This window comes from Sinohyriopsis cumingii, chromosome 1 (genome assembly GCF_028554795.1).
Source record: "Sinohyriopsis cumingii isolate HCF-2022 chromosome 1, ASM2855479v2, whole genome shotgun sequence".
Taxonomy (NCBI): domain Eukaryota; kingdom Metazoa; phylum Mollusca; class Bivalvia; order Unionida; family Unionidae; genus Sinohyriopsis; species Sinohyriopsis cumingii.
In genome coordinates this window covers 170,872,019-170,896,778 of record NC_142961.1, presented here as the reverse complement: position 1 = coordinate 170,896,778, position 24,760 = coordinate 170,872,019, and the positions used below count along the sequence as shown (strand labels likewise).

At 36.5% G+C, this 24,760-nt stretch overlaps 1 protein-coding gene across 3 annotated transcripts in view; it reads right to left on the bottom strand.

Moving 5' to 3' along the window:
• Nucleotides 1-24,760, bottom strand: part of LOC149808379 (heterogeneous nuclear ribonucleoprotein L-like) — an 82,170-nt gene that overhangs the window by 33,591 nt on the left and 23,819 nt on the right. For all 3 annotated transcript variants that reach the window (XM_089976409.1, XM_089976417.1, XM_089976425.1), the window contains 7 exons: nucleotides 24,455-24,503; nucleotides 21,762-21,800; nucleotides 21,236-21,309; nucleotides 16,590-16,665; nucleotides 14,886-14,971; nucleotides 14,192-14,288; nucleotides 11,778-11,841 (listed from right to left, as the gene is read on the bottom strand). In XM_089976409.1, coding sequence (XP_089832535.1) covers nucleotides 11,778-11,841; nucleotides 14,192-14,288; nucleotides 14,886-14,971; nucleotides 16,590-16,665; nucleotides 21,236-21,309; nucleotides 21,762-21,800; nucleotides 24,455-24,503 — 485 coding nt within the window. The remainder of the gene's footprint in view (nucleotides 1-11,777; nucleotides 11,842-14,191; nucleotides 14,289-14,885; nucleotides 14,972-16,589; nucleotides 16,666-21,235; nucleotides 21,310-21,761; nucleotides 21,801-24,454; nucleotides 24,504-24,760) is intronic.

Below are 24,760 nucleotides of genomic sequence, written 5' to 3'. Positions count from 1 at the left end.
AAATGAAAACAATTAAATGTGCAGTCAATATGGCTGTTTTGGACACCAACTGAGTTTCATAATTTCATTTCCTTGCTTTACTAAAACTACTCTCACTTGTTCACTGGTACAGACAATGTATGTTTTTTTCCAAATAGCTGACAGGATTTCCATAAAGTATCACCAAATATTAAATGTTTTTTTTAAAACAAAGGTAAAAAGTTTATTTTTTAATACTTACCGGATCGTAATATAATATGAAAAAGCAAAAAAAAAAAAAAAAAGGTGTTAAAATATCTTGGCTTGGTTGAGAAATAAAAGGTCATCTGATTTCTTAAAATAAAGCCTGTTGAGAGTAGTCTCCCCCAATACAGTGACTGGTGTAAAAGACAATATAGTGATCAGTTACTATTGCGGCTGATGTACATGCTTTACAGGGATGTAACTGTGACAAGGACATGGAAGGGTGTGCCTGTATTATGACTGGGTAAATATTATCAAAAAACCTATATACCTTTGAAAAACAGATTTCTTCTTTAAATACATATCCTGATCATAAAACAAAGTAATAGGGGTGAGCTACATCAACTAACCCCCAAAGTCAGCCCTGAATCTAGTCTCCTAATGTGTATGAAGCAGCTTCTTTATAAACAAAAATATGGCTAGGGCTAGCACTTGGCATACAGTAACACAGCTCACGCGATATATTAAAGATGTTTTCTTTCACAAAACCAGTTTAAGTAGGGTGACCCATGTTAATAATGAAACTAATGAGGTAATTAGTTGGGGCTACTGTGCTGCCATGTCTGACCCCACAAGGTCAAACTGAGCTTTTGAGGGCTTTCTGAGGTGGTGAAGGTCATCTCTGACCCCTGCTACATTACATAGATTATTGAGAGAGTAGAGATGGTTGATTTAAACAGTAAGCTTGCGGTGACTGACCAAACTGCAGAAGATGAAATACATAAGAAATGCATCTGATCTGGAGTTTATTCCCTACATGCTCAGGGGGATGACCCATCATATCCACAGCAACAGTGCTTGAGGATGAAGTAATCAAAATCTCTCTTCTCTCTTTCAGGTATCAATTTAGAGCCTTACGGTGACTTGTGAGATTGGTTGGCAAAGAGTGGAAGCTAATTGTAGGCAACAAAGAGATGGTCATGAACAAAACAAACATTGTGATGGCTGCAGATAGTGTGAGATGAATGATACAGCATGTAGCTGTAGCAAAGGCAATTAGAGTGCAAATGTCATAAGACTAGCAAGACAATGAAATTCTGGGGTTCAAATGGTGCTCTGTTCATCTACTTCAGAAAGCTTTGTTACATGCCTTTGGACAGAAGGTCAAAGCTTTTGGTCTGGCACGAACAAAGGCTAGAAGGTTGAACAGGTTCTTATTCTGGTCCATGTCCTCCCTTCCATGATACCCAATTGTGTCTAAAATCACGAAACAGAAGTGTTGGGTGGTAATGGGGGCTAACTTCTCTATTCGAATGGCCAATCAAGAAAGCTAGCTATTTGTGGCACTCTGGATTTTATGAGGGTGATGTGGTTTTGCTGATACAGTTGGGAGAAACTTTCCAGATGTCTCCCATCATTGAGTAAAAGGCATACATGAACACATTCATCTCCAGGAGACTGATACTGAATGAACCAAGAGGACCATGTCCTAATTATTTATAGGAAGAAAGGCAGAAACTGAACTCCCCCCTGCCCCCAGCCTGTCATGCTGGAGTATGTGCAGATTATTGTTTCCGGCTGATACTCCTGCACTGGGACAACTTCCATAAGCCAAGTAAGGCCCTCACATTGGCTGAGATGGGATCTCATACAGCCAAAATCTTGATCATAGGTCTTGGAGCAAAGTTCACCACTCGGACAAAAGTATTATTTGCCTGGGTTTCATGAACAAGCAGCTCCAAGAAAAGTGGATTTATCATTGCATCAAGGCAACTGAAAAGGCAAAGAAATTTCTGAGCTAAACTTTGGTCTCTAAGTAAATGGTAGACACCACCAAAATGATTAAGACATGTCCACAAGAGAGTCCAATATAGTTAAATAGGGTTCAGTATTAAATGACCAGTGGATTGAAATACTGGGATGGGATGATGTCAGATTAGACCATGTTGATAAGAAATCAATTGCAAAGCAGCAATGACACAAGCAATTTCATAACAGGCTACAACAATTACTGACCTGGTGTAAATGAAGAACACTGACCAGATACTCCAATGTCAAGGCCAAGGAGGTTTAGAAGTGGGACATGACTATATCCATGATGCTTATGAAGCCCCAGGAAGTAATATTCAAAGGGAGTGACCTCAACAGGTAAAGACCCGATATATGAACTTTGTAAATTCTAGGAAGAACTGTGAATAGGAATGTGAAGGTTTGCATCTCAGTGGTCAGGGCTCATTGTGACAATGTTCTCCTAGACGGTACTGAGAACAATCACAGTTTCTCTATTCCAAAAGTGGTGTCCAAAATAAATTGATTAAGGAGTTACAACCACAAGTGGACACGCTTGCTGTTGGCTTTGGGAACCAATGAAATAAAAAAATCCTGTCAAGTTTATCAATAGCCTTTCAGTAAAGAGTACAATGATTCTTGCATCTGAACATCCACTTTATCGGACTCTTTGAGATTATGCAGTCAAGGGAATAAAGGGGAAATGGCACTGAATGAGGTGGCCACCTGAAGCAACATGTAACGCCTATGGATCAGCAAAGCAGTGTCAATTCCACTCAGTGAAAAATGTCGAACACCTCCTCCAACCAGGAAGTCAGAAAGGGGCTGCAAAAACATTGCATGATTTCCACTGTGGGTTGATGGGAAGAGAAACTGGAACATAACCAGCCAGTGGAATCTGGGTCATCATGGAGTGAAGGACTGGAAGAAGTGGTCCTCTTTGGCATGCTTATAGGTTCCCTTCCTGTCTCTCTTAAGCCTATTAGGAAATAAGTCTATTGCTTTGAGTTCCTAGGTTTGAGTGAAGTTCACCTCTGACAGGCCAATATATTAACCATCCATCACTTTAAGTTTTTCAGAATAGTGGACATGGCAAAAATGAAGCTTATTCTGCAGCTGTCATGCTGGAAGAGACATCTGAGCTGCCATACTACCACACATATGAAACAATGATGTATGACTGGCAACATGGTTCTTGATTGAATGGTCTAGTCTATTTTTAGATTGCTGAAAAATAGCCCTGGAAAACAAAATAACAATGGATAATATAAATACGAGATTTCAATAAAAATTCAAAATTTTAAAAGTTTTTTTGTGAATGGCTACCAGTCTATATGTGCTGAGCTAAAGGGTGCAAGGTCAGCAATCATCTTATGGAACTCTGGATTAAAATTTTATGTAAGATGGCATTTCAGAAATAAAGGTCTATTGCCACTTGTTTCTTTCAATACTATAACTCATGGATGTGACTTCACCAGACAATAGTAGTTTTCTGAATGATGGCTGGTCATTCTTGTTATAATAAAAAAAATGGATGCAGACAAATCACCAAGCAACATGTAGCTTAGAAGGTACTGGTGGAAAGAACTCCTGAAGTACGGAATGGGAGTGAGATTTGGAATTTTAATGTAGCTTTACCAATTTTTCAGTCATATCGCTATGATGTCTGCAGTGTGGCAGTTTATAGTGATGTCTAGCACTGGGGCATCATGCTGCAGACATGTAGCATGATGTCACACCCAGTCACATTATCCTGACACCAGGCCGACCAGTCCTAACACTAACCTCTTAATGCTGAACGCCAAGCGAGGCAGCTGTTAGTACCATTATTGTAAGTCTTTGGTATGACTCGGCCGGGGATCCAACCCCCGCATGCAAGGAGGTTGCTCTAACCACTAGGCAACCCGAACAATTCCTGAAGTAGGGAAAGCCTCATTAATCATATGCAAGAAGATCAAATCTTGTCTGTTAGAAAAGGAAGATACTGCTTGTGAGCATGACACCTCACAAATGGAAGAGTGGGATAAAGGAGAGCCTCCTGTGTGGGGTGCAGTGACTGAGCAGGTGAAGCAGAATGTGAGAGTTAAGAATGGGAGTCTGTTCACACAAGGACAGATATCTCCAGGCATTCATTGTATGCATCATGGGTCATACATTTTTATTGGATATCCAGAATCAGGGTGTCACTTTGGTCAACACTGGGACTGGTAACAGAGCTGCCTGGTGATAAACCTGTTGTCATTTCATGGAGGTGTCACGAGTCCACCTCAAAATGCAACTGGGTATTCTTAAGACTCAGTCCTTAAAGTCAAAACTGTTTACTAAGGCTGCACTGGTCCTGGAACTGAGCTGGTCCTGGGATGGTTATTGTCTGAAGTTAAAGCCCATTACTGGTTATAATGGACAAGAATGCTGGCTGCTAGTACCACCTCTGTATATGGCTGCTGTATCCGAAGTGAGCAGTCCAAGGCTGAGTGAAGTCCTGGGCCACTGTACAATACTGGCTATTCCAAGAAATATCCCTGTATCCAGCACTGGAAGAGTTGTATGGCCCAGCTGTGCATCCATTCCCTGTCAGAACTAGTCCACAAAGGTTGGTCTCTTGCTAAACCAGTCTGGCTGCCCTCAGATACTCAACAAGAAGGTCAGCAGCAGAGGCACATTATTAATGGCATCTGATCTATATTTTCTCACTCTCAATGGCCCCAGGATAGCTGCTTGGCAGAAATGGTCACCCATCTTCTTCCAGCCATTATGCACACGTGTTAAATGCAACTCGAGCGCTGCACCTATATAGTCAAATGCATGTGGGCTCGAACCCTCTTCCAGCTTACAACACCTACAGTCACTACACTAGCCAATGTACTTGGCACCTGTAATTAGTGACTGTAAAAAAACGGCATATACATGTAAATTCAGTTGAACATTGTGTTAGCTACCTGAAAAGTGGATGTTAACATCAGAACAAGAGTTCAATAAGATTAGTATTAATGCACAACATCTACCTACAATAGCACTTAAGTATTAAAATAGGCCAACTGGTAAGTTAACAAAGATCGGTCAAATACTAAATTGGCTTGTAATTATTAACAGTTCATCATCATCATCAGTCTCATGACCTAGTGTGGTTGTTGAGGCACTGTGCTGTTGAACATCTGACCAGTTCCCTCCACTTGTCTTGATCATGTGCCAATGCCTGTGTCTCTGCAAAACTTTTCCTGGTCCATTCTGTGATGTTGTCAGTCCACTTTTTTCTCTGTCTACCTCTCCTTCTGCCACCCTGGACGCTGCCCTGCAGGACTGTTGTGGATAGACTGCTGGCTCTAGTGACATGGCCATACCATTTCGGCTTTCTCTTTTTGACGGTGGTGAGGAGGTCCTCATATTGGCCTACTTCGCGCCTGATGGTGTTACGCACTTCTTCATTTGTGATGTGGTCCATGTAAGAGATGCCAAGGATGGTTCTGTAGCATCTCATTTCAAGTGACTGGATTCTTCATTGTAATTCTGCTGTCAGGGTCCATGCCTCATACGAGTACAAAAAGACTGAGATGACTAGAGCTCGCAATAGTCTGATTTTAGTTTTCTTGTCTCTCCAGATGGGTCTTAGCTTTGACAAAGCTGCCATTGTTTGTGCTGCTCTTGACAAAATTTCTGCTCTTGATCCCTCTTCAGTGATTATGGAGCCATGATATTTGAACTGGCTCACTGTTTCCAGTTCATGTCCAGTTATTAACAGTTACTATGCTACAATTAGGATGGTGTAAAAAAAACATAACTACATGATGAAGCCAACAAATGTGATGATATACGTTCACTAGGAATGGCAGAAAACAGGTGGAGTAAACTTCCCTTGCTAGAAAACTCAGTCCAAATATGAAAAGACACTAAGGGAAGTGGAATTTGTGAGGCTATAATAAATGTACTCCAGCACAAGTAGCAGTAACAGCAGACAACTACAGGGTAATTTTGGTACTGACCTCTATTTCTAAGCAGACCATACTCCCATCAAATATTTTTATTTTTATTTTAAGCAAGCAGATGACCTTTTAGAACCAGTGTTGCTAACAAAACCAAGATGGCTGTAATGTTGTTTTTTTGCACTTTCTGGAACAGAGGTAGGTGATGTACTCCTAACACATTATAACTGGGTAAAATATTATAAAAAGAATTTGGTGTAATGAAAGAGCACTTCAAACTGTTGTCAATTTTACACAATGACAGTTAAAAATGTTCTGAAATCACCAGCTAAAGCTCAATGCTTGTTTGCTTGGGCACTTCCTCAGAGTTCTTGAAACTGAGAGTCCCTGCTTGCAGGACCTTCACATTCCTGCCCTGGACTCTCACATACTAAAATTTGGTCCTAGTTTTCTATGTACCGAGTCTTGCTGTTTTGGAGTAATGTGGCACAGGACTTCCATTATTGAAAAGAGAACTATCTATGTGACCATTTATTCATGGCCCAAAATACTACAAGAATATTAAATTGTAGAGTCTTACTTAGTCAAAGCAAACTGCTGCCAGAGTATTCCTTTGTAAAGACTATGCAATATGGTTGCATATTTGCTCTTCAAAGCATCATGAATTGAACAATTCAGCTAAATATTTCTCCCTTTAATATATTTTCTAAAAATTCATGACAAACAAAAAATATAGGTTTATCTTAATAATACATACCACAACGTATAAGAAATGCAATAAAAAATGCCACAAATTTTAGTACTGAATAGATATTTTACATAAGCATACTATTTCACAGTTTTAATACAGAAATAATCAAACCTTACGGTCACAACCATGAAGACAATTGTATCATCAATTCCATGGCAACAGTTTTATCAGCTACCACATCAATACGAATCCAAGCCTGGCACTTCTTGCGCAGTCACATGATGTGAATGACTCAAGCAAATTACAATTTCTCCTACCATCGCCAGTCCACGTCTCTAACAAGCCTGCTCAGCATAGAACCACTTGTCCCCTCTAAATGACTCTGTCCATTAGAATCAATCAAAAATAATAAGATTAGATCAGTCTGTAGTGAGCTGTTGTTGGTGTATTAGGTGGCACTGCTCTGGCAATGTGTGCTTCTGTTGTGGAACATTGAGTAGCTTTGCAAGAGTGGGCTGTATGTTTCCATCACTGTGATGCAAGTGTTGCTGCTTGTAAGCATCTTACAGTTTGGGACTGATCTGAGATAAACAGTATTTGCAAATTGCTGTGTCTTGCATGTACATGTAAAATGTCAAGAATTCACAAAAATGTATTTGCTTTCCATATGTATAATAAAACTCTAATCCACTTGTTTAATGAAAGAAGTGGCTGATCTTCTTGGATGTTGGCATATGAATATGGATGACATCTTCAAGTGTAGTGGCATAGTGAATCATCAAATGTTTGCAAGTAAATGTAAAGGAATAGCATATCTCATGGATTCACATGATGCTGTTGTGCGCTGTGCATCATGTTATGACTAAGAATAAATGCGATGCAAATCAGAAAACTGTGTATGACTGATGTTGGTGCCTTCTTTAACATGGCTTGCTGCAATCTTTGTTGATGTGCACTATTTTCATTGCATATTTGTGTCTTTCAGAATAAATGGATATTTGTATCTTCTGAATATTTGCTCTCTTTAACATTGTTGTCTGGTTCTATGTGGATGTTTACTGTTGTCTTAGGTGTAGCTTTTGCACATCACTGCAAACATTCACTGTTTTCTTCGTAGTTGGAACTGTGTTTGAGATGTGTTGGAAAGCACCAGACTATAAAATTGTCTGCATATGATTTGTCGTCTGAGAAGACAAGTCTGATTTCTTATATGCATATTATACTTTTTTTGGAATATATGTTGCAACTGCTCTGGATATTGCTATTTATGAACATGTTCATAGCTTTGTACAAAAAATGCATTTTTTTGAAGGGATGGATGGGTACGGAAATGGCAAGGAACTATCTAGCTGGGTCCAGGTGGTTGGGCCAGTTACCCTGTCCATTTCTAGATTCTGGCAACCATCAAACCTTATATGGCAAACCCCACTTCACCCCACCCTGAAATAGCCAAGGGAAACTGCAAAACAAATTTACCAATACATATCAAGAATTGAAATAAATTAGATGTTTGCCCAATCTGTCAGAATTAAACTGATATTCAAAGTCAACCATGAACATGTTCCTTTATTTGGCTGCAGAGGAAATCTAAAACAAACGTCTTAAAAGAGCAACCCCTCTAAACAAGTCAGAGAAGAAATTAAAACAATTTTCTGCCATTTAGGGAAGGTGTGTATTTCAGGGAAGTAACATTTCCCTATGGCATGTAATGACCAATGCACTGTACTCTAAAAGTATATGTGAAATTGTCAAACAAAGTGTTTGTATAATACATGTAATATGTTTTTAAGTGAGTATATATAATACATGTATAGTGGGTACAAAAATTGCATGAGCTCATTTGTTTTGCTTTGCATAAAACACATGGAAATAAATCACTGTAGTATCACTAATTTTCATGAGGAAACAATTTTCCTGGATTCCAATGTTGCACAGAACCATGAATTAAAAACCCCAATGACAAACTAGCCACATATAATAAAGAAGCCCCCCACCCCCATTTTGTTTTTTAAATAATTAGATTTCATCAATCGAGATCAACAAAGCTATTCAATAAATCAGTAATACTTCTGTAATCTGTTTAAAAATATTAACTTTTAAATGTGGGTTTTATCCCATGGTTTAAAACAAAACGATTTTTAAAGCATTTTACATATACTGTTTCAATATACATGTATCTATATGTTTTCCAGTAGTCGTTATTTCCATTTACTGCCGGAAATAGATTTCTTGTGAGATATGGACAGATAGTAATGAGAAAAAGCACAAGGTATTCAATGCTATTACTGAAAATGAATGAAAGAATAAGAAATGATACTAAAAATGAAAATTAGATTTAATATTTATTCATATATATTCTTCAGTCAAGTGAAACTGTTGATGAACTATTTAAATCCTCATGAAAGCATATCTTGTTTTAACTCAGTTCATGCTTAATCTCAATGAACAAAGTGACTGTAAAATACTACTGGGTATTTAAATATACTAATTACTGCAGAGTACTGAAGTTCACCCTTCACTGATTTTCAGCCAAAAACACTAAATCACCATCTTAGCTCAGTGATTTTCACTGCATTGGCACCCTTTGATATTGTGTATAAGTGATATATCTTTCCAGTTTTTGATTTGTGCTACAAGATGGAACTGTTTTAACATCAAAGCAATACTTGTTTTTGTTAAAGTTTTGTTCTTTTGTATTCTTTATTTGCGGTATTTGTTGAGGTTAATCCACAATATTAAACAGCAACAAATATGTCAACTTTGACAGGAAAAGCATGATGTACCCAAGAAAATGTCTTTTTCTCCTTCAAAACCATGAAAATTAAAACCAATGAAAATAAATGATACCACAGTGTTGTAATTTTTATACTAATATTTCAACAGTGGAAGGTCACTGCCACTCTCTGAATAAGCAAAGTTTAGATTTATTCTCAGTGACCACTGTTATTTTACTAAAACAAAGTTTATGGCTGAGTGTAACAAAATTCAGGCTATATCAAAGTGAATAAAAATACATGTATTAAGACCTTAACAGCACCTATGCACATAAATGGCTATGATACCATAACACTGGGTGCAAGTTTTTAATTAAATGCATCTCATGAACTCTAAAATATTGATCTTTAATACACAAAATGACCATTGTAGATATAGGGCTGTGTTCTAATTAAATGTCATATGTTGAGTGTGTATGCATCTTTTTATTAATGCACACTGAAAGTAAATGAAATATTCACAATTATGCACTCTAAAAGTGATTATGTGATGAAACGACAAACCACACATACTATTTCATCCAGTGTTCTAATGCAATTAATCACTAGGAAAATTAAGAGTTTTCATGAGTAAAACATTTCCTATGATGCAGATCAAGTTGTATATTATAATGTACCACATTAGAAAATCTTGGACTTTTTGATCTTTATGTAACAAAATCTGGACAGTATGTCTTAGGGAAATATATATTATATAATTTAACATTTTTTCCCAGCTTTATGTTTTATATTTTATCTTCTTGATTCTTCTTGTTTCTATTTATTTCAAAAGGATTTATCTTCCTAAATATTTGTGCAATTCATTGTACATTTTTCGAACTTTACCTTTATCTGGTACCATTATAGCCACTTTTGAACATGGGTGCCATAAAATGCTATGAGATGCATACATATATAATTCTTGTTTCAAGACCCATGTTTTCTTAATGCAAAATGCATAATACAATATTTGTTTACTTTTTATAGTCATCTGACTCATTTGGTTTAGATTGTCATATGTAGTTTTACTGTTTTGTTATTTGCATATCTAATGTACATGTCCAGTGCCTTTGTGAGCAGCAAGTAGTTTAATGTATGTCTGGCAATCATGCAACCCATGATGTCCTAATACACATATAACTAGAGTCCATTGAAAGGACTAATGCTCAACTGGCAGAATTTTTTTCTAGGAATCCAAGATAGAACCATTTCAACTGTTAATTGTTGAAATTCTATATGATATTCTTGAGAAATAACAAGATTTTATAATTAGCTGCTGCATCAATAATATAGGATGTAATGGGTACCATTTACATTTTGTACTATTAGAAGACTTCTGGTGAAAATTCCATGTCAATATGACCATCCATTAAGGAGGAAAAGTAATAACATGATTTTCAAAATGGCCACTTGGGCAGCCATACTGAATGTCCATGCAGTACTATTTTCATTTAGGACCAACTAGACCTTGGAAAGAATGACTGTTTGAAGTTTCATGGCAATCATCCACATAGTTTATAGTAGTGATAGCAAACTTGGGCTAACAGACAGATATACGATGGACAACAGACCATCCCACAAGTTTTCCTGGTCTATAACCAGTAAAGATAAAAATTAAAAACACTTTGATGTGTGATGTAATCTTTCCATTACAATACATGAAGCCCCCATTTTACAGAGTCCACCATTTACTCAGTTAAGTAAAAACTCTAAGGTTAATTTAGAATGGATGTATGAAAGGATACATGGATACACATACAATAAAATGATCACTATTTTGAGCCACAACTGAAGTAGATCAATAATATGAAGAATTTGCAGCAGGCTACCTTCTATGGACAAATAATTTTACAATTCAGAAAAGAGTGTATCTTATTTAATACATTTTTAATTCAGTAGCTTACATAAACACTTCATTTGCATTTACAAATCTATTTAACACGTCATTGGCATTTACATATCTGTTCAAGAATGAAATTACCCCAACGCAATGATTATGAAACTATTTTCTTTTATGAACATCTCTTGTAAATCATAAAAAAAAAAAAAGTATCTACAGATATTGGGTACATACAAAAAACTAAGTCATTTGCTCAGAGTCTACAAAAAAATGTGTTTGATATTGTGTGGCCATTAGGCCTCATAAGCCGTATCAAACAAGTTGATCTGCCCCAAAATATTACAATAGTTTTGCATTTATTACATACTGTTTTAAAAACTTTCATTTTTTTTTTATTTATACAATATGAACCGAAAATATTTTGGTTGTACAAAAGAACTGGACTGATTTGGTGCAGCTCAGACTGTTGACATGCAGATGTTAGTGAAAACAACAAAGTCTGGATGTATGATTCAGAAATATGCAATGAACATGTTTATCGAATGCCAGATTAACCATGCAAGATCAAATATGTATGTAAAAAAAAATTTTAAATTCCTATACAAGGTTCTAATGACACTCACTGAGATTAGGATTGGTGTAGTCCCAGCTGTCCTGATCATTTCTTATCACATTCAGTCTGTCAGGCTACAATGAAAGCATATGACATTATTACTAAAACTGTCTATGGATGATGCTGACACACACAAGTTGTCAATATTAAATTTCTTCCATTGTTTCTATCATATATCTCATAATAGGGAAAAATATGGAGAATACTTTTTTCTTTTTATCAAATATGAAGATATGACTTGGATTAAGCCCAAAAAACCAATTTTACATTAAGTATGAATGATTCTAAACACTATTAATCCAAAGTTATAATGTTGGCAAGGTAATATGCCATTCAAGTTCCAAAATGCTGGTTGTGATTCACTCAACTGATGTACATCCAATATTGGCTCTTTCTTGCAATAATTGATTGCCAGTCTTTAAAAGGGTTCACTCTGACTTCTGGTCTTTTTATATTTTTATGTCATTGTTTACAGTAATGACAGTGAGAGTTGAAAGTATCGGTTTACATATAGGGATACCGGGGTTACTTTCCAAACAGACTTGGTACACCTCTCCCTCAATAACTCGTGCACAACGGGGTCCATAAACATAGCACTATAAATGAGGTGCGAGTTACCGAGGGATCTCCTAAAATTGAAGAAAAGAAAAAAATTCGCTTTAACATCTAGCAAACGGGGGTGGGTGGGGTGCGGCACGCACGCAGCGGCATTAGGGAACTGGGCTGTTTATTGACTGAATCCTCATTGTACAATCAAGTCAATAATAATTTTTAATAACGAGCTTTTTTTTAATGAAGTTGTTCGTTATTCTGTTTAAATAACATTTATTTTCAAAATGTCCAACATATGAAAGATTGTTCCAGCTGGTTTCAACAACCATCATGTGTACATGAAAAAAATCTGTATTATGTCACTGCTTTTCTTTTTTTTGATGAGTCTGGTTCCCATATTGGTTTTTAATATTATCCTGCCAAATTGGGAGTCCATAGAGCAGGGAACTAGACTAACTATTGATACACCACCAAACAAGATTCCTTTTTTTCAAAAATATACATTTATTCTGTGAGACAATTGTCTATGCTGAAACTCAATTTATGTATTGCTTAATTAGTACAATATTTAGTTCATGATTTCATTGGAATTAATAATGAAACTTCTTATCATCCTTGAAGATAACTCTAAGTGCCAGTTCAAGAATTCTCTAAAACTCGCTTGCCCACAATGTTCCTATCTGTGAAATCAAGCTCTTGATTGTACGAAGTATTTGTTTCACTTGGTTGCCTTGTTATCTTTGATCAGTCATGAAAGAGTCGGTTAATTTAAGGTAGCATAACATTTATAACTGTTCAATTGATCAAATGAATTGAGTTCACATGACATACGACCGGGGACCACTAGATTTTAAGTTTGTGGGATTTTCATACCTTTTAACTTTTCTTTTATTCCACCTTCTTTATTTGATTCAAAAGACATAATTAATGTGATAATACAAAGGAGGCCAGCTTTTAATTCAGTGCAATACTTTCAGAAGTCAGTTATCAAAACACGGTCAGCACTTAATTAGGTTCTCAGAAAAACCCTCACAGACATAGCTGTTACAGTAGATTGAAGCATTTTACGTTTAATTACAAGAGGACACATTGCATGTATGACGATTGCACTTAAAAGGAACTAAAAGATGGAACAGAACACAAATTTCAATTGATAAAATTTTTTATTTAATTTGCATTTATTTATTAAAGTAGTGCCTCCACTGAGCGTGACATTTTCATTGACCAAAATGTCCTTACATATTGTTAATTGCCGTGTACTGTTGTTTGGAAAGAAAATGTAAAAAATTGTATCACTATTTTAAAATTTTATATTTCATAGTGATGATTAAAATTTCCAGGTCATATCTACTGGTTTCGACAATAAAACAAGCAATACATCAAAGTTCCTGTTACCAATTTTGATCGTCATTTTCCTCAAGGGATACATTTCTTTTTTGCATTTTCTGGTTAAAAAAATGGGATCCATGCCTGACCCCATGTTATAAGCGGGTTCACAAGTTATCAAGGGAGTGATGTACTTTATGGCACAGCAACACAAGTAGGTTTTTTTGAGTCGAGGCAATTGGAGTAAAGTGCCTTCCCAAGGACACACTTTGGTAGATGGTAGGATATGAAGCCACACCCTTTTTGTCATGAATCTGGCATGCTAACTATTGAGCCACTACAGCTCCAAACAGGCAAAAGCATTTGTAAGCTATGGTATTGGCTTAAGCGGCATGCCCTTGTTGAGATATGATAATAATGGCATCAAGCACCGTTTGTGAACAGTGTCAGTACATCAGCATATGCTATTACACAAATAAATAGAAAAATAATCAGACCGATTTCCTTTATTGACAACTTAAAATACATTTTTTATCTTTATCTTACCTTAGCATACTCAATCTTCAGTGTGCAGCATCCAGAGTATATGTCTGCTCCATTAAGAGACTGTTTTGCTCTCTTGGCTGAATCAACATTTTCAAATGTATTTACAGTTAAGGAATGGCAAGAAAAGGATTGGTTAACTGTTCTGTGATTTAGATATTTCTTTAAAATGCAAACCACCATGACAAAACCACTCTGAATATGAGTGTTAAGGTAATGACATATATCTCCTTAGATTCTCTTGGACAAAAACATCAACTGATAAAAAGTTTCCTCTTTCTTTCCAACACATTTTTTTTCCATCCAAGTTTGGCTTCCCCATTTGTGCCAATGTGATTTGATGATGAAGGTTCTAGCTTGTTTGAATGGGTATTAAATCTTGGACTTCTGTGTATGTGCTGTGCTGATAAAAATATTAAAGTAGTATGAAGGAGGCATATGCATCTTGTATTATTTTGGTTTCAAATTCTATTTATTCTACATTTACATTTCATTTCAGGGCATTTCATCTGGATGCTTCAAAAATGGCTTGGAGTGCCATCTCTGACAGCTTAGATAGTAAACCACCCACATAGCAAGCATAAAGGAGCTGCTGCATTCAAGTTTTGGTAAAGGTGTACAAATTTTCCCTTACGACCCTACCCCTTCCACAAATGAGAAATTTTGTTCAATAGTTATGTTGAGCTGACAAGGATATTCAACCATGGACTGTACACCATTCTTTCTGAAGATGACAATTCTTTGTACCTGACCATATGGGCTGCAGATGGTGTGCATCACATCCTGTAACATAAAAGATCTTGCTAAGTCCAGAAAAATAACAAAGACATCAAAACTTATCTCTTTAAATTGTACTCAATTATATTATTGTTCTCTGATCAATTGTACCCATCAAGTAATCAACATCCTCTCCCTCACATGCATAAGTAACACATTATTTGACTCATGTGAGCAAGGCAAAAGGATATGCATATCCATGCAAATAAACCAGTTGAGAAAAATTCTGTCCATGGAAAATATCAAAAGTTTGCTGGGCAAGGAAGATTTTGTTACTTGTACAGAATTAATAGCTTAATAAAAAGGAAAAGTCCATATTTTCTAATGTTTGTTAACAATTTGGACTCAGGGCAAATATAAAAATGTAGAATACGATTTAATAGCCCTATACGCTTGTGACATCATCATGTTTTCAACTGCATCAGCAAAGTTCCTACATGTCTTTACTGTCCAAAAATGTTATGGTTTAAAAATATTTTAAAAAAAGGAGTCCCTCAAAGGGATTGATGTACTGGGCAAGAAATTTAAGGAATTCAAGATAAGACCATTTATTTAATTTTTAACTGGTGAAATGTTAAAAACCATCTCCAATATTCTTCAATGATAACAAGATTTTGAAATTTGGTGCTGTGGTGGGTATACTGGATATCAGATTAGTTCCATTTTCCGTGAGGACCAAGCAGACACATAAGTCTTTAAATGAAAACCCCATGTAAATATAACCATCCAATCAGGTGGAGCAGCAATAGGAAGATTTTCAAGATGGCCATCATGGCAGCCATTTTGTATGTACAAAAGGACCATTTTAGTTTAGGACCAACTAGGTATCATAACAAGTCTATTAGTGAAAACTTCATACTGATTAGAACTATATATTTGGGAGGAGTAGAGATTTAAAAAATTCAAGATGGCCACCATGGTGCCTATACTGATGGCAGTAGTTGTTGTTTCTGGGTACAATGTCATTTTCATCACTTAACAGGCTATATATGGCTAACAGTGTATCTGATGGAGGAAGACCCTCCAAAAGCTCAGATGCCCTCACTGGCTGAGATTGAAACTCAAACCCAAACAGACACAGGTGATATGTCTGTGATCTGTAATGGTGAGAGCAGCAATAACAAGATTTCGTGGATGGCTTCATTTAAGTTTAACTAGACATTTTTACAAGTCTTTCAGAAGGATAACATGATTTTTTTCTAGATGACTACTCTGGTCACCATATGGGATGTCTAAGAAGTACCATTTTTATTTTTGGACCAACTAAATCTAGCAATGAATGTATGTGCGAAGTCTCATGGCATTCCTCCAACGAATTTGGGAGTAGCAATAACAAAAATGCACTAATAGATGCAAGGACTACAGATAATGTACAATGGTGATAGACAACCGGTCATCTCGGACGTTCTTTTATCTATGATAGTGGAGTTAAAAACGGCACCTACCGTTCTGAATATTTGAATATCCAAATTAATTTTTTTTTGTGTACTTCTTTTGCATGGGATATTGTGGGCACTGTGATGAAAGTTTTAATCAGAATATATTTCCAGTTACAGAAATCTCATTTCAAGAATTGTTTTGTAAGCATTGATATTTGATACATAAGGTCTGATGTTGTACTTACAACTGTGATTGGATACTGAGGATTCAAGACGGTGAACAACAAAATGTGATTGGCTGTCCTTGTATCATCTGGACCTCTGCAACAAAAAGGAAGGTCATCCATCAGGCAATGTGACAAACAATCCTACACCAAATCTAGAAATTAAATAAGTCTTCGTGTTTGCATTTCTACCATGTGTGTGTGCATGTTTCTGTGTGAGTGTGCATGCATGTAGGTATCTGTAAGAATGAAGCAAATCTGAATCGACAGGCAAATTACAGTGCCAGGATCTGTGTGTTGAGCCTATGATCAAAGCATTACCGTAAAATAGATGACCTTCACCACAAAGTAAAAGGTTGAGAAAGCACAAAATAAAATGTCTTGGCTTCATGATCAACCATCACAAGAATGAACAAAATATATCCAAGGATTTATGAAAAATATGCAAATACAAAAGACTAAATCCAAAACCTAAACACAAATTATCTATGACTGTGCCCTAAATTTACATGGTCAAGGGTCAAACGTGTGTCACAGAATGAAATGAGTTATCCAGTTAGGCTCATGTATGATAATATCCTATCAAGAGGCTTAAGAAATATCAGCATATAAAAGAACCTTTAAGTATAAAAGAACCTTTAAGCAAAACCCCCCAAAACTGTTGATGACAACAATGTCATGAGTCTGTGTGAATACATACATACATGCATGCACACATACACGTATCAGGGCCTCTGCCTGGCTTTGCATTTGTCCCCAATGCGAAAGATTTTTGAAAGTGGGGCTAGTTTTTACAGAGTGGAGAAAGTTGCTGGTGACAAATTTTTATAAAGTAAATTTTTATTTTTTCACTGATATAAGCAACTCGAGCCACTTAATACCTGTTTTCACCATCTACAGCAGTCAGTGGATCATCTCAGCAGATGATGAATAAGACACTATTCGAACATTAGTGCAGCTAACTGCAAGCTGTCAGTCAATTTTTGAGAAACAACTAAATGTGATTAGCTGGAAATAAGGAATGACCGGAAAGATACTCTATTGTTGATTAGTTTGTCAAAAAGATTTGGTGTTATTTCCATTTGCAGTTAATTTATGTTTATTGCAGACTGTGGGACTGCTTAGTGTTTCAGGAATTATTTACTTAGATAACACGTTTTTGTGATCTGAACTTAAATGAGCAACACAGGATGCTGCTACATGAATGCCAGTTGTCGACTGTCAAGGGCCCGAGTGACTTATATCAATGAAAAATTAAAAATGGTCTGGGAAAACAACCTCTCACTTTCTACTGGTGTGGAGGGCACATTCTCTATAGACGTAACTGCAGAGAGGCTGGATGGGTGTATATGTATGGGCAAGTATTCTCGAAGAAACATATATTACTAGGAATAATTCGAAGAGCCAGGGGAGGAAATTATCTACTTGATGTATAGATGCCTGCAGAGGCAAGATATGTTCATTTGCACACCACTGAGGGAAACTATGCCATTTGCCTGTATGCTTCAGAATGGACAGCCTTTGTGCTTCAGCAATTCTCTCCACAACTGGTTGCAGGAATTGTTTATTCCGATGTACTGTTTAATATGATCCAGGTGTGCTTGTTCAGTAGCTCTGGGCAGGGATGAAACAACTGTAATTGTGGTTGTTTGAGAAGATGAGGGAAAATCCAAATTTTCCAAGGAGCTGCTGAGACAAAATTGATGAGGTCACTGATCCACGAATTCTCCGATTAGTTTGTTGTGCTATGAGTATGAGGGAACAGGCTGTTTCTCTTGCTTTTTGCATCCCTTTTGGAACCAGATGTTTTGGAGGGTAGGCATATGCATCCAGGTCATTTGAATTTAGTGATAGCACGTCAACAGTCAAAGCTTTTGGACTGGGAACTGGAGTATAAAGGTTGGGAGTTTGATATTCCACCTTACTGCAAATAGGTCCACCAACAGTCTGTCCCATTGGGTACATATATAAGTGAAAACTGAATAATGTAGAGATCATCCATCTGTATTAGTTGATTGTTGTTATTCCATGACAAAGCATAGGCCAGTATGTTTAGGTGTCATGGGATATGGTGAACATGTGGATTTGTTGTTGACAACACTACCTTAGAAAGTCCCACATCATGACACAAACATCTGGGTTCTTGGTTCCTTTTTCATTTGAGAAAAGTCACTAATGTAGAGTTGTCAGACAGAATGAGAACTCCCTTGCCATTTAAATGTCAATGAAACAATGGATAAATGGTGTTCCTGGGGAGACCAGGCAATGCTGGTTTCCTGAAAGGATGGTAGTAGGTGTGCTCCCTAGCCTTCCGTACTTATGTCAGTAAAGACTGTAATCTCTGGCAGCTGTACTTGCAGAGTTATACCCGCCATGAGCCTAACTGGATACCGCTATTCTGTAGTTGGTGCTTCAAATGTGTGCAGATGGAGAGAGGTTGGACCAGTGGGAAAACTTTTGGCCTCCACTGGGACAGAAGAATCATTTGTAATGTGCACATAAAAAAGTGACCTAAGAGATGGAGGTCTGCTGCTGCACTGAGAAAGCCTAGTAGGAGTAGGAATTCCTGTTTCTGCATGATGTTGTTCAGGTCATATGTAGTGTGACTTTTGTCATCCCCAACGTGGCAATATCACTGCCAACTGATGTAGTTTTAAAATGAAATACTGGTGTTATGGCCAATGTAAAACCACCAATGAACTGATGATGAAGGCAGGTAAGAATGTCCATAACTCTCCCCTATTGTGGAAGTAAATGAAGTGGGACTCTTCCATTTCATTGTAAGATCAAGAGATGCTAGAGATCTGGTCCAGGTTGCTGATGGAGTAGTAGGAGGAGGCCAGAAATTTGGGGATCAAAGGCTGAAAATGTTTTCAACGGAGGTTAGTAAGGCTGAATCTTCCAATGACATAAGATATTCTAGAAGTGATGCTAAGGTCTCCTGTAATGCATGAGACTTAGCTGGTGCAGAGCAATGAGGTCTGCCGCTTACTAAACTCTTAGAATGGCCTGAATTAGAAACTGTGATATCAAGACAGTTGCTGAGTAAAGAGCCTCTTCTCCTGTCGAGTGTAGAGAAACTGCAAAGCAACATCTGTTGAAGCATGAGGAACTATTGGCATCATGCCGAATGAGTGTCTCCAGACTGGACTCTGCATGTCTACAAAAGTCAAGGTTTGACATACTGGAACTGGGCTGTTATTGATTGAGCCCATAATATTTATGTTTGGCCCTTCATGATCCCTAGTCTATTGCCAAGGCCGGTCGTAATGGAAATAGACCACCCATGTGTGGAGGATATCATTAGGACCATCAGTTTGGTACAGGTTATGGGATGAACGATCCATGTAACTTGTCCATATGTCTGCAGAGTGAGAGGGATCTTGACTTTGTTTAGCTCTGTCCCTCACTTTTCTGCCATAGGAATCAAGTCGAATCCAGAGAAGGCAAGGTAGAGAGAGCTGCTAATAATGCAGAGTCATGTGGTGGTGACTTGGGTACTGGAGCTGTTTCTGGGCTTGTCAATGTCTAGACGCTTTGTGGCTGAAGGGTAAGAGTTGATTTATCTCATTTGTTTGACAATTCTCAAACTGAGGAAGGGCAGCAAGTGGACTGGTAATGTCTTTACCCCGAGCTGTGCATTTGTAAGACAAATAGAGCAAAAAGCATGAGCAAGACGTGACTGAGGAAACCATGTATAGAAATGTTACCCTGTACTTGTCCAACCAGAGCGGATGCAATACAGAAATGTAAACAAGAGTCTAAATTACACACAAAAAAGAAATGAGGTACTGTTACAGATATCGTACAAAGTAGGTGTGACAATATCCATTATGAGGCAATTACCTGTAGGGAAAAAGGCCTGTACAAGTAAAAAAAACAGTGAAGTTGGTACCTGGATGCTATGAAGGCCTTGGAATAGAAACTCTCCAATAGGTACCTTTTCGTAATGAAATTACACATATATTAGAAGTTTTTATAATTGCTAGAGACATGCACTTACAATATAATTATAGCCCGCACTGAACGTGAAGTCACTTTGGCTCCATGTGCAAGTTCGTAAATGTGTGACAATGACAACTTGTTAGCAAACTGTAGAAGCAGAAATTTTTTGGCATAGGAAGAGAAAAAGTTATAAATAAAGATGGAGTATACTTTCCTTAGAAGTGAAAAACTTCCATGCAAATTCTGGCTTTTGCCAAGTCTTATACCTAAGGGGGATCACTCTGCCGAACTGTCACAATAGTTGACAGACAACTTTTAGCTCCCTTTAACTAACAGTAGGATCTCGACAGGATGGATTTGCGAGGCAGTAATAGTTCTCCTTAAGTATTATGATTGGGTAATGTATTTAAAGAAGAAAATTAGCTCAATTATAACATTTTTATCGCCTGATGTGCCAAAGCCAGATAAAAAATGGCAGCCATTAAATAAGAAAAGTGTAACAGAATGACAAAAGCGTGATAATTCCACATTATTCATAATCATTAAATAACAAAGGCCTAACAAAAGGCACCAGGTAACAAAGGCATGATAATCACATCTCATTGTTAGTGTTTTTAATTTGAAGCCTCCTATCTAATTAATTTCAATTCATTAAGTCCTTTGGAAATTGCGGAGTGGAAACAACTTTTGAGATGAATGGGATATAACATGATACAACTTACCCTGGTCTTGTTATCCTCTGACTGGTGGAATAGTTAAAATAAGCTGGCTGACCATTCACAAAGATCTGATTTTGCTGTAAAATAATATAATTATCCTGTACATGAAGTATACATGTTGTATTAGTTCATTAACAATATAAAAAAAGGAATTATTCCCAAGACTTTATTTCTATATGCCTTGTTAAGAAAAAGCTGGTGACTGTTCACAAGATCAAGTCTGACTTACATATACCAAAGAACATAAATGTCTCTATTCTGAAGCAAATATACAAACACAAAATACATTTAAGAAAGACACTCTGAATTCAACTACATGTAATTCTAACTGAGGCATTCTTCTTTTCTATCCTTTTTTTTATATATACAGAAATGTCACTGGATTCATCAGGTCTGGATACTATCTAGCACATCCTAATAAAGAAAAGTAAGCTTAATAGAAACAAATATAAAAAGAAATGTTCAGTGACATTAAGTTTTACAGTACAACATATTGAAGACGGACACGAAAAAGCAAATTACTACTCACAGCAGCATATGTGACACAGTTTCTTGCCCCTTGGATACTCTACAAAAGAAAAAGTAAGAGTGTGATGTCATTCAAAATAATAATAATAATAATAATAATAATAATGTATCATATTTCTAGACCCCATGGCCCCACCCATAGGGCAACAGTGGTACAGCTCTCTCCCATTATAACCACCTTCATTATATCGCAATTCCAGATATTATGTGGTAGCATTATAGACCTCGAAAATCAAAAAATGATAAAAAATATAATTTAAAGAAGAAAAAAAAATGTAAAAAGATTTTCCTACATCTATCAACTGAAACCTTTACATAAAAAAACTACTGTACTTGATTTGGGCATTACCTGAACAGGATTTTACACTCACAGTTTAACTCTAATTAGCAACTGTTAAAGGTAATATATTGTATTCCTAACAGGCTATTGAACACCAGAAATTATCCATGTCTCTAATAAGTCATAACTGTCATTGGTCTGTATTGTATTTGGCTAATAAATATGCGACCATCGAATCTACCATTAGCACTGAAGCAACCCCTCAAGATCAGGGACTGGATCTCAGTCAACACAGCCCAAAGATTATACAGAAGACCAACTTATTTTCAGCCATTGTTTACTGACACTTGGATGGCAACAGATCACAGATAGGATTAGATGCAGCATGTCTTTCCAACTTGTCACCTCTCTGTATAATCTGTTGCAGTGCAGCCCAGAAGTTCATTTGCATAATGCAGCTATAGTCTAAGGCCTATTCAAACAAGTGTCACAAATCAGATTTTAGTCTTATCTGTATTTATGAATAAATTAAGATATTTAATCTCGCAATGGAGATGTCCAGGAAAAGGAAAGCTTTTTGTGAATAGGAGACCTGCTAACTCTGACGAGTCCGTCTCAGTAAGGCAGTTTATTTTTTTTCGTAAGACTGACCAGTTTTCAGTAAGGTGTAACAAAATATCAATAACTGCCACTGTAAAGCTGGAAAACGTAATTAAAAGTTCAATGCAACGACAACAAACATCATATTCAACTGAAAATGTTGTAAAGTATGTGTAGACTTTATTTACCACTAGTACAGTTGCACAAACTTTAGTTCCAAACCCTATGCTACTCAATGTCTTGTTGCTATCTCTCAGCCTGATGTAATTCTTGAATTTTTCCCCCACTTCACATGATGATGACAATCATATCTCATGCCACGAGACATACTCAAATTGGCATATGTCCAATAAGCATAATTGTGTCCTTTCCAGCTTTTATTCACAAGAATCTCAATACTCCATTTTATTCTTCTGTGTTGATTATTAACACTTTTCTAGAAGTTTATTTTCCCTTTTCGTCTTTAACATGCATCTCTTTCTGGATGCCGTTTTTTTTAAAAAGACTATATTATCAACAGTCTGATCATGCAGATGCTTCGTATGAACAATAACGTGCAGTTTAAAGCATCTGTGGTGGTACTGTAAGATTAGTCTGGTTCCCTGACTAATTTCACATATTCTAATATGAAACCAGGATCCAAACCAAACACGAACGAACCAATTATCCAGAATTTTTGGCAACAATCATTTTTCCATAGTTTTTGTTTGTATCCCGTAAGTCCATAATTTAAGGGTAATTTTCATAAGACTTATGGCAAAATCATAAGAGTTGGTTGGTCTGGAATAGGACTGATTTTATGGGATTAATGGAAGGCCATGGGGACATTTTAACTTGGATGATGTTCAGTACTTCCTAGGTGCCAAGATACAATTTTGATTCCAATCAACAGATCAGAAACACCCAAGCTGTTTCTGAAGCCATATTTGCATTTGAAAAAGGACTGATGTGCCTAGAAAGCCAGGACATTGAGCCTTGAAAATTATGGACTTGAGAAATATCACAGACTTTGCTAAATTAACAAAAAAAAAAAAATAACGATTTGGTCTCAAACAACCTACTTTCAGTACAAAATGCACATCATGTGAGTGAATAGTGTTTATTCTTTTTGAAATGGTGCTTCTGTGAACAAATTTTTAGACATCATTAGATTTTAAATGGATTACATAAATGTTAAGTTTGTCATTTTTGGGGTTCCTGTTTCTCTCTCTGATAAGTATCTTGCCAAGGTGTTGACATTCACTCCAAGTTCCATACTTATTATTCCTGTATCTCCCACGTAAGCGCCTTTGGATGCCTCTACCCCATTCTTAAAGAAATGCTATTGGATTCCTCAACCCAATTCGCATGGAAGCAAGTTTCAATGCCTCTACACCATTCTCATGGAAGCATATTTGGATGCCTGCTGTAAACATCAGCCATTTTGAGCTAGTTTTCAAAGTACCACATTTAGCGAAAGCCCACTACTAGATACTACATTCACTGATGTCAATGACCGTTACGTCAGATCATGTGGTTGCCATTTAAGATCACATCCTAATATGCTATTTAAAGTAACTGGGTGGGATTCTCCAGATTTTGTTCAGTAATTTCTGGAGTCTGGACAATCATAATCATGAAAGTTTCAATAACTTTATATATATATATATATATATATATATATATATATATATATATATATATATATATATATAGAGAGAGAGAGAGAGAGAGAGAGAGAGATAGCCTTTCATATAGTACAGAAATCTGCCTTGACAAAACTGACATCACTTGAGAAGTTAATAATAACATGGGTAACCATGGAAATAACTCACATCAAACTCTACCAACGCTTGTCTTCTCTTGGGCATCATGATCACATAGCTGAAATATATAATGAAGTTTTACAGTATCTGAATACACAATAAAATAATAAATTTTTGTCAATTATCTTTATAATTTAAAGCCTTTACTTTTATGTTTAACTCAGATTTGTATGGCTACAAAACCCGATTTTAAAAGTAAAGCTTTAATGAAACCTATGCTACAAATTTAAGTACAAAGGATAAAACAACGTCACATACTTGTTTTAAAAATATGATTGATGGAAGTAGATGATAAGAATACAAATCCATAGTGAT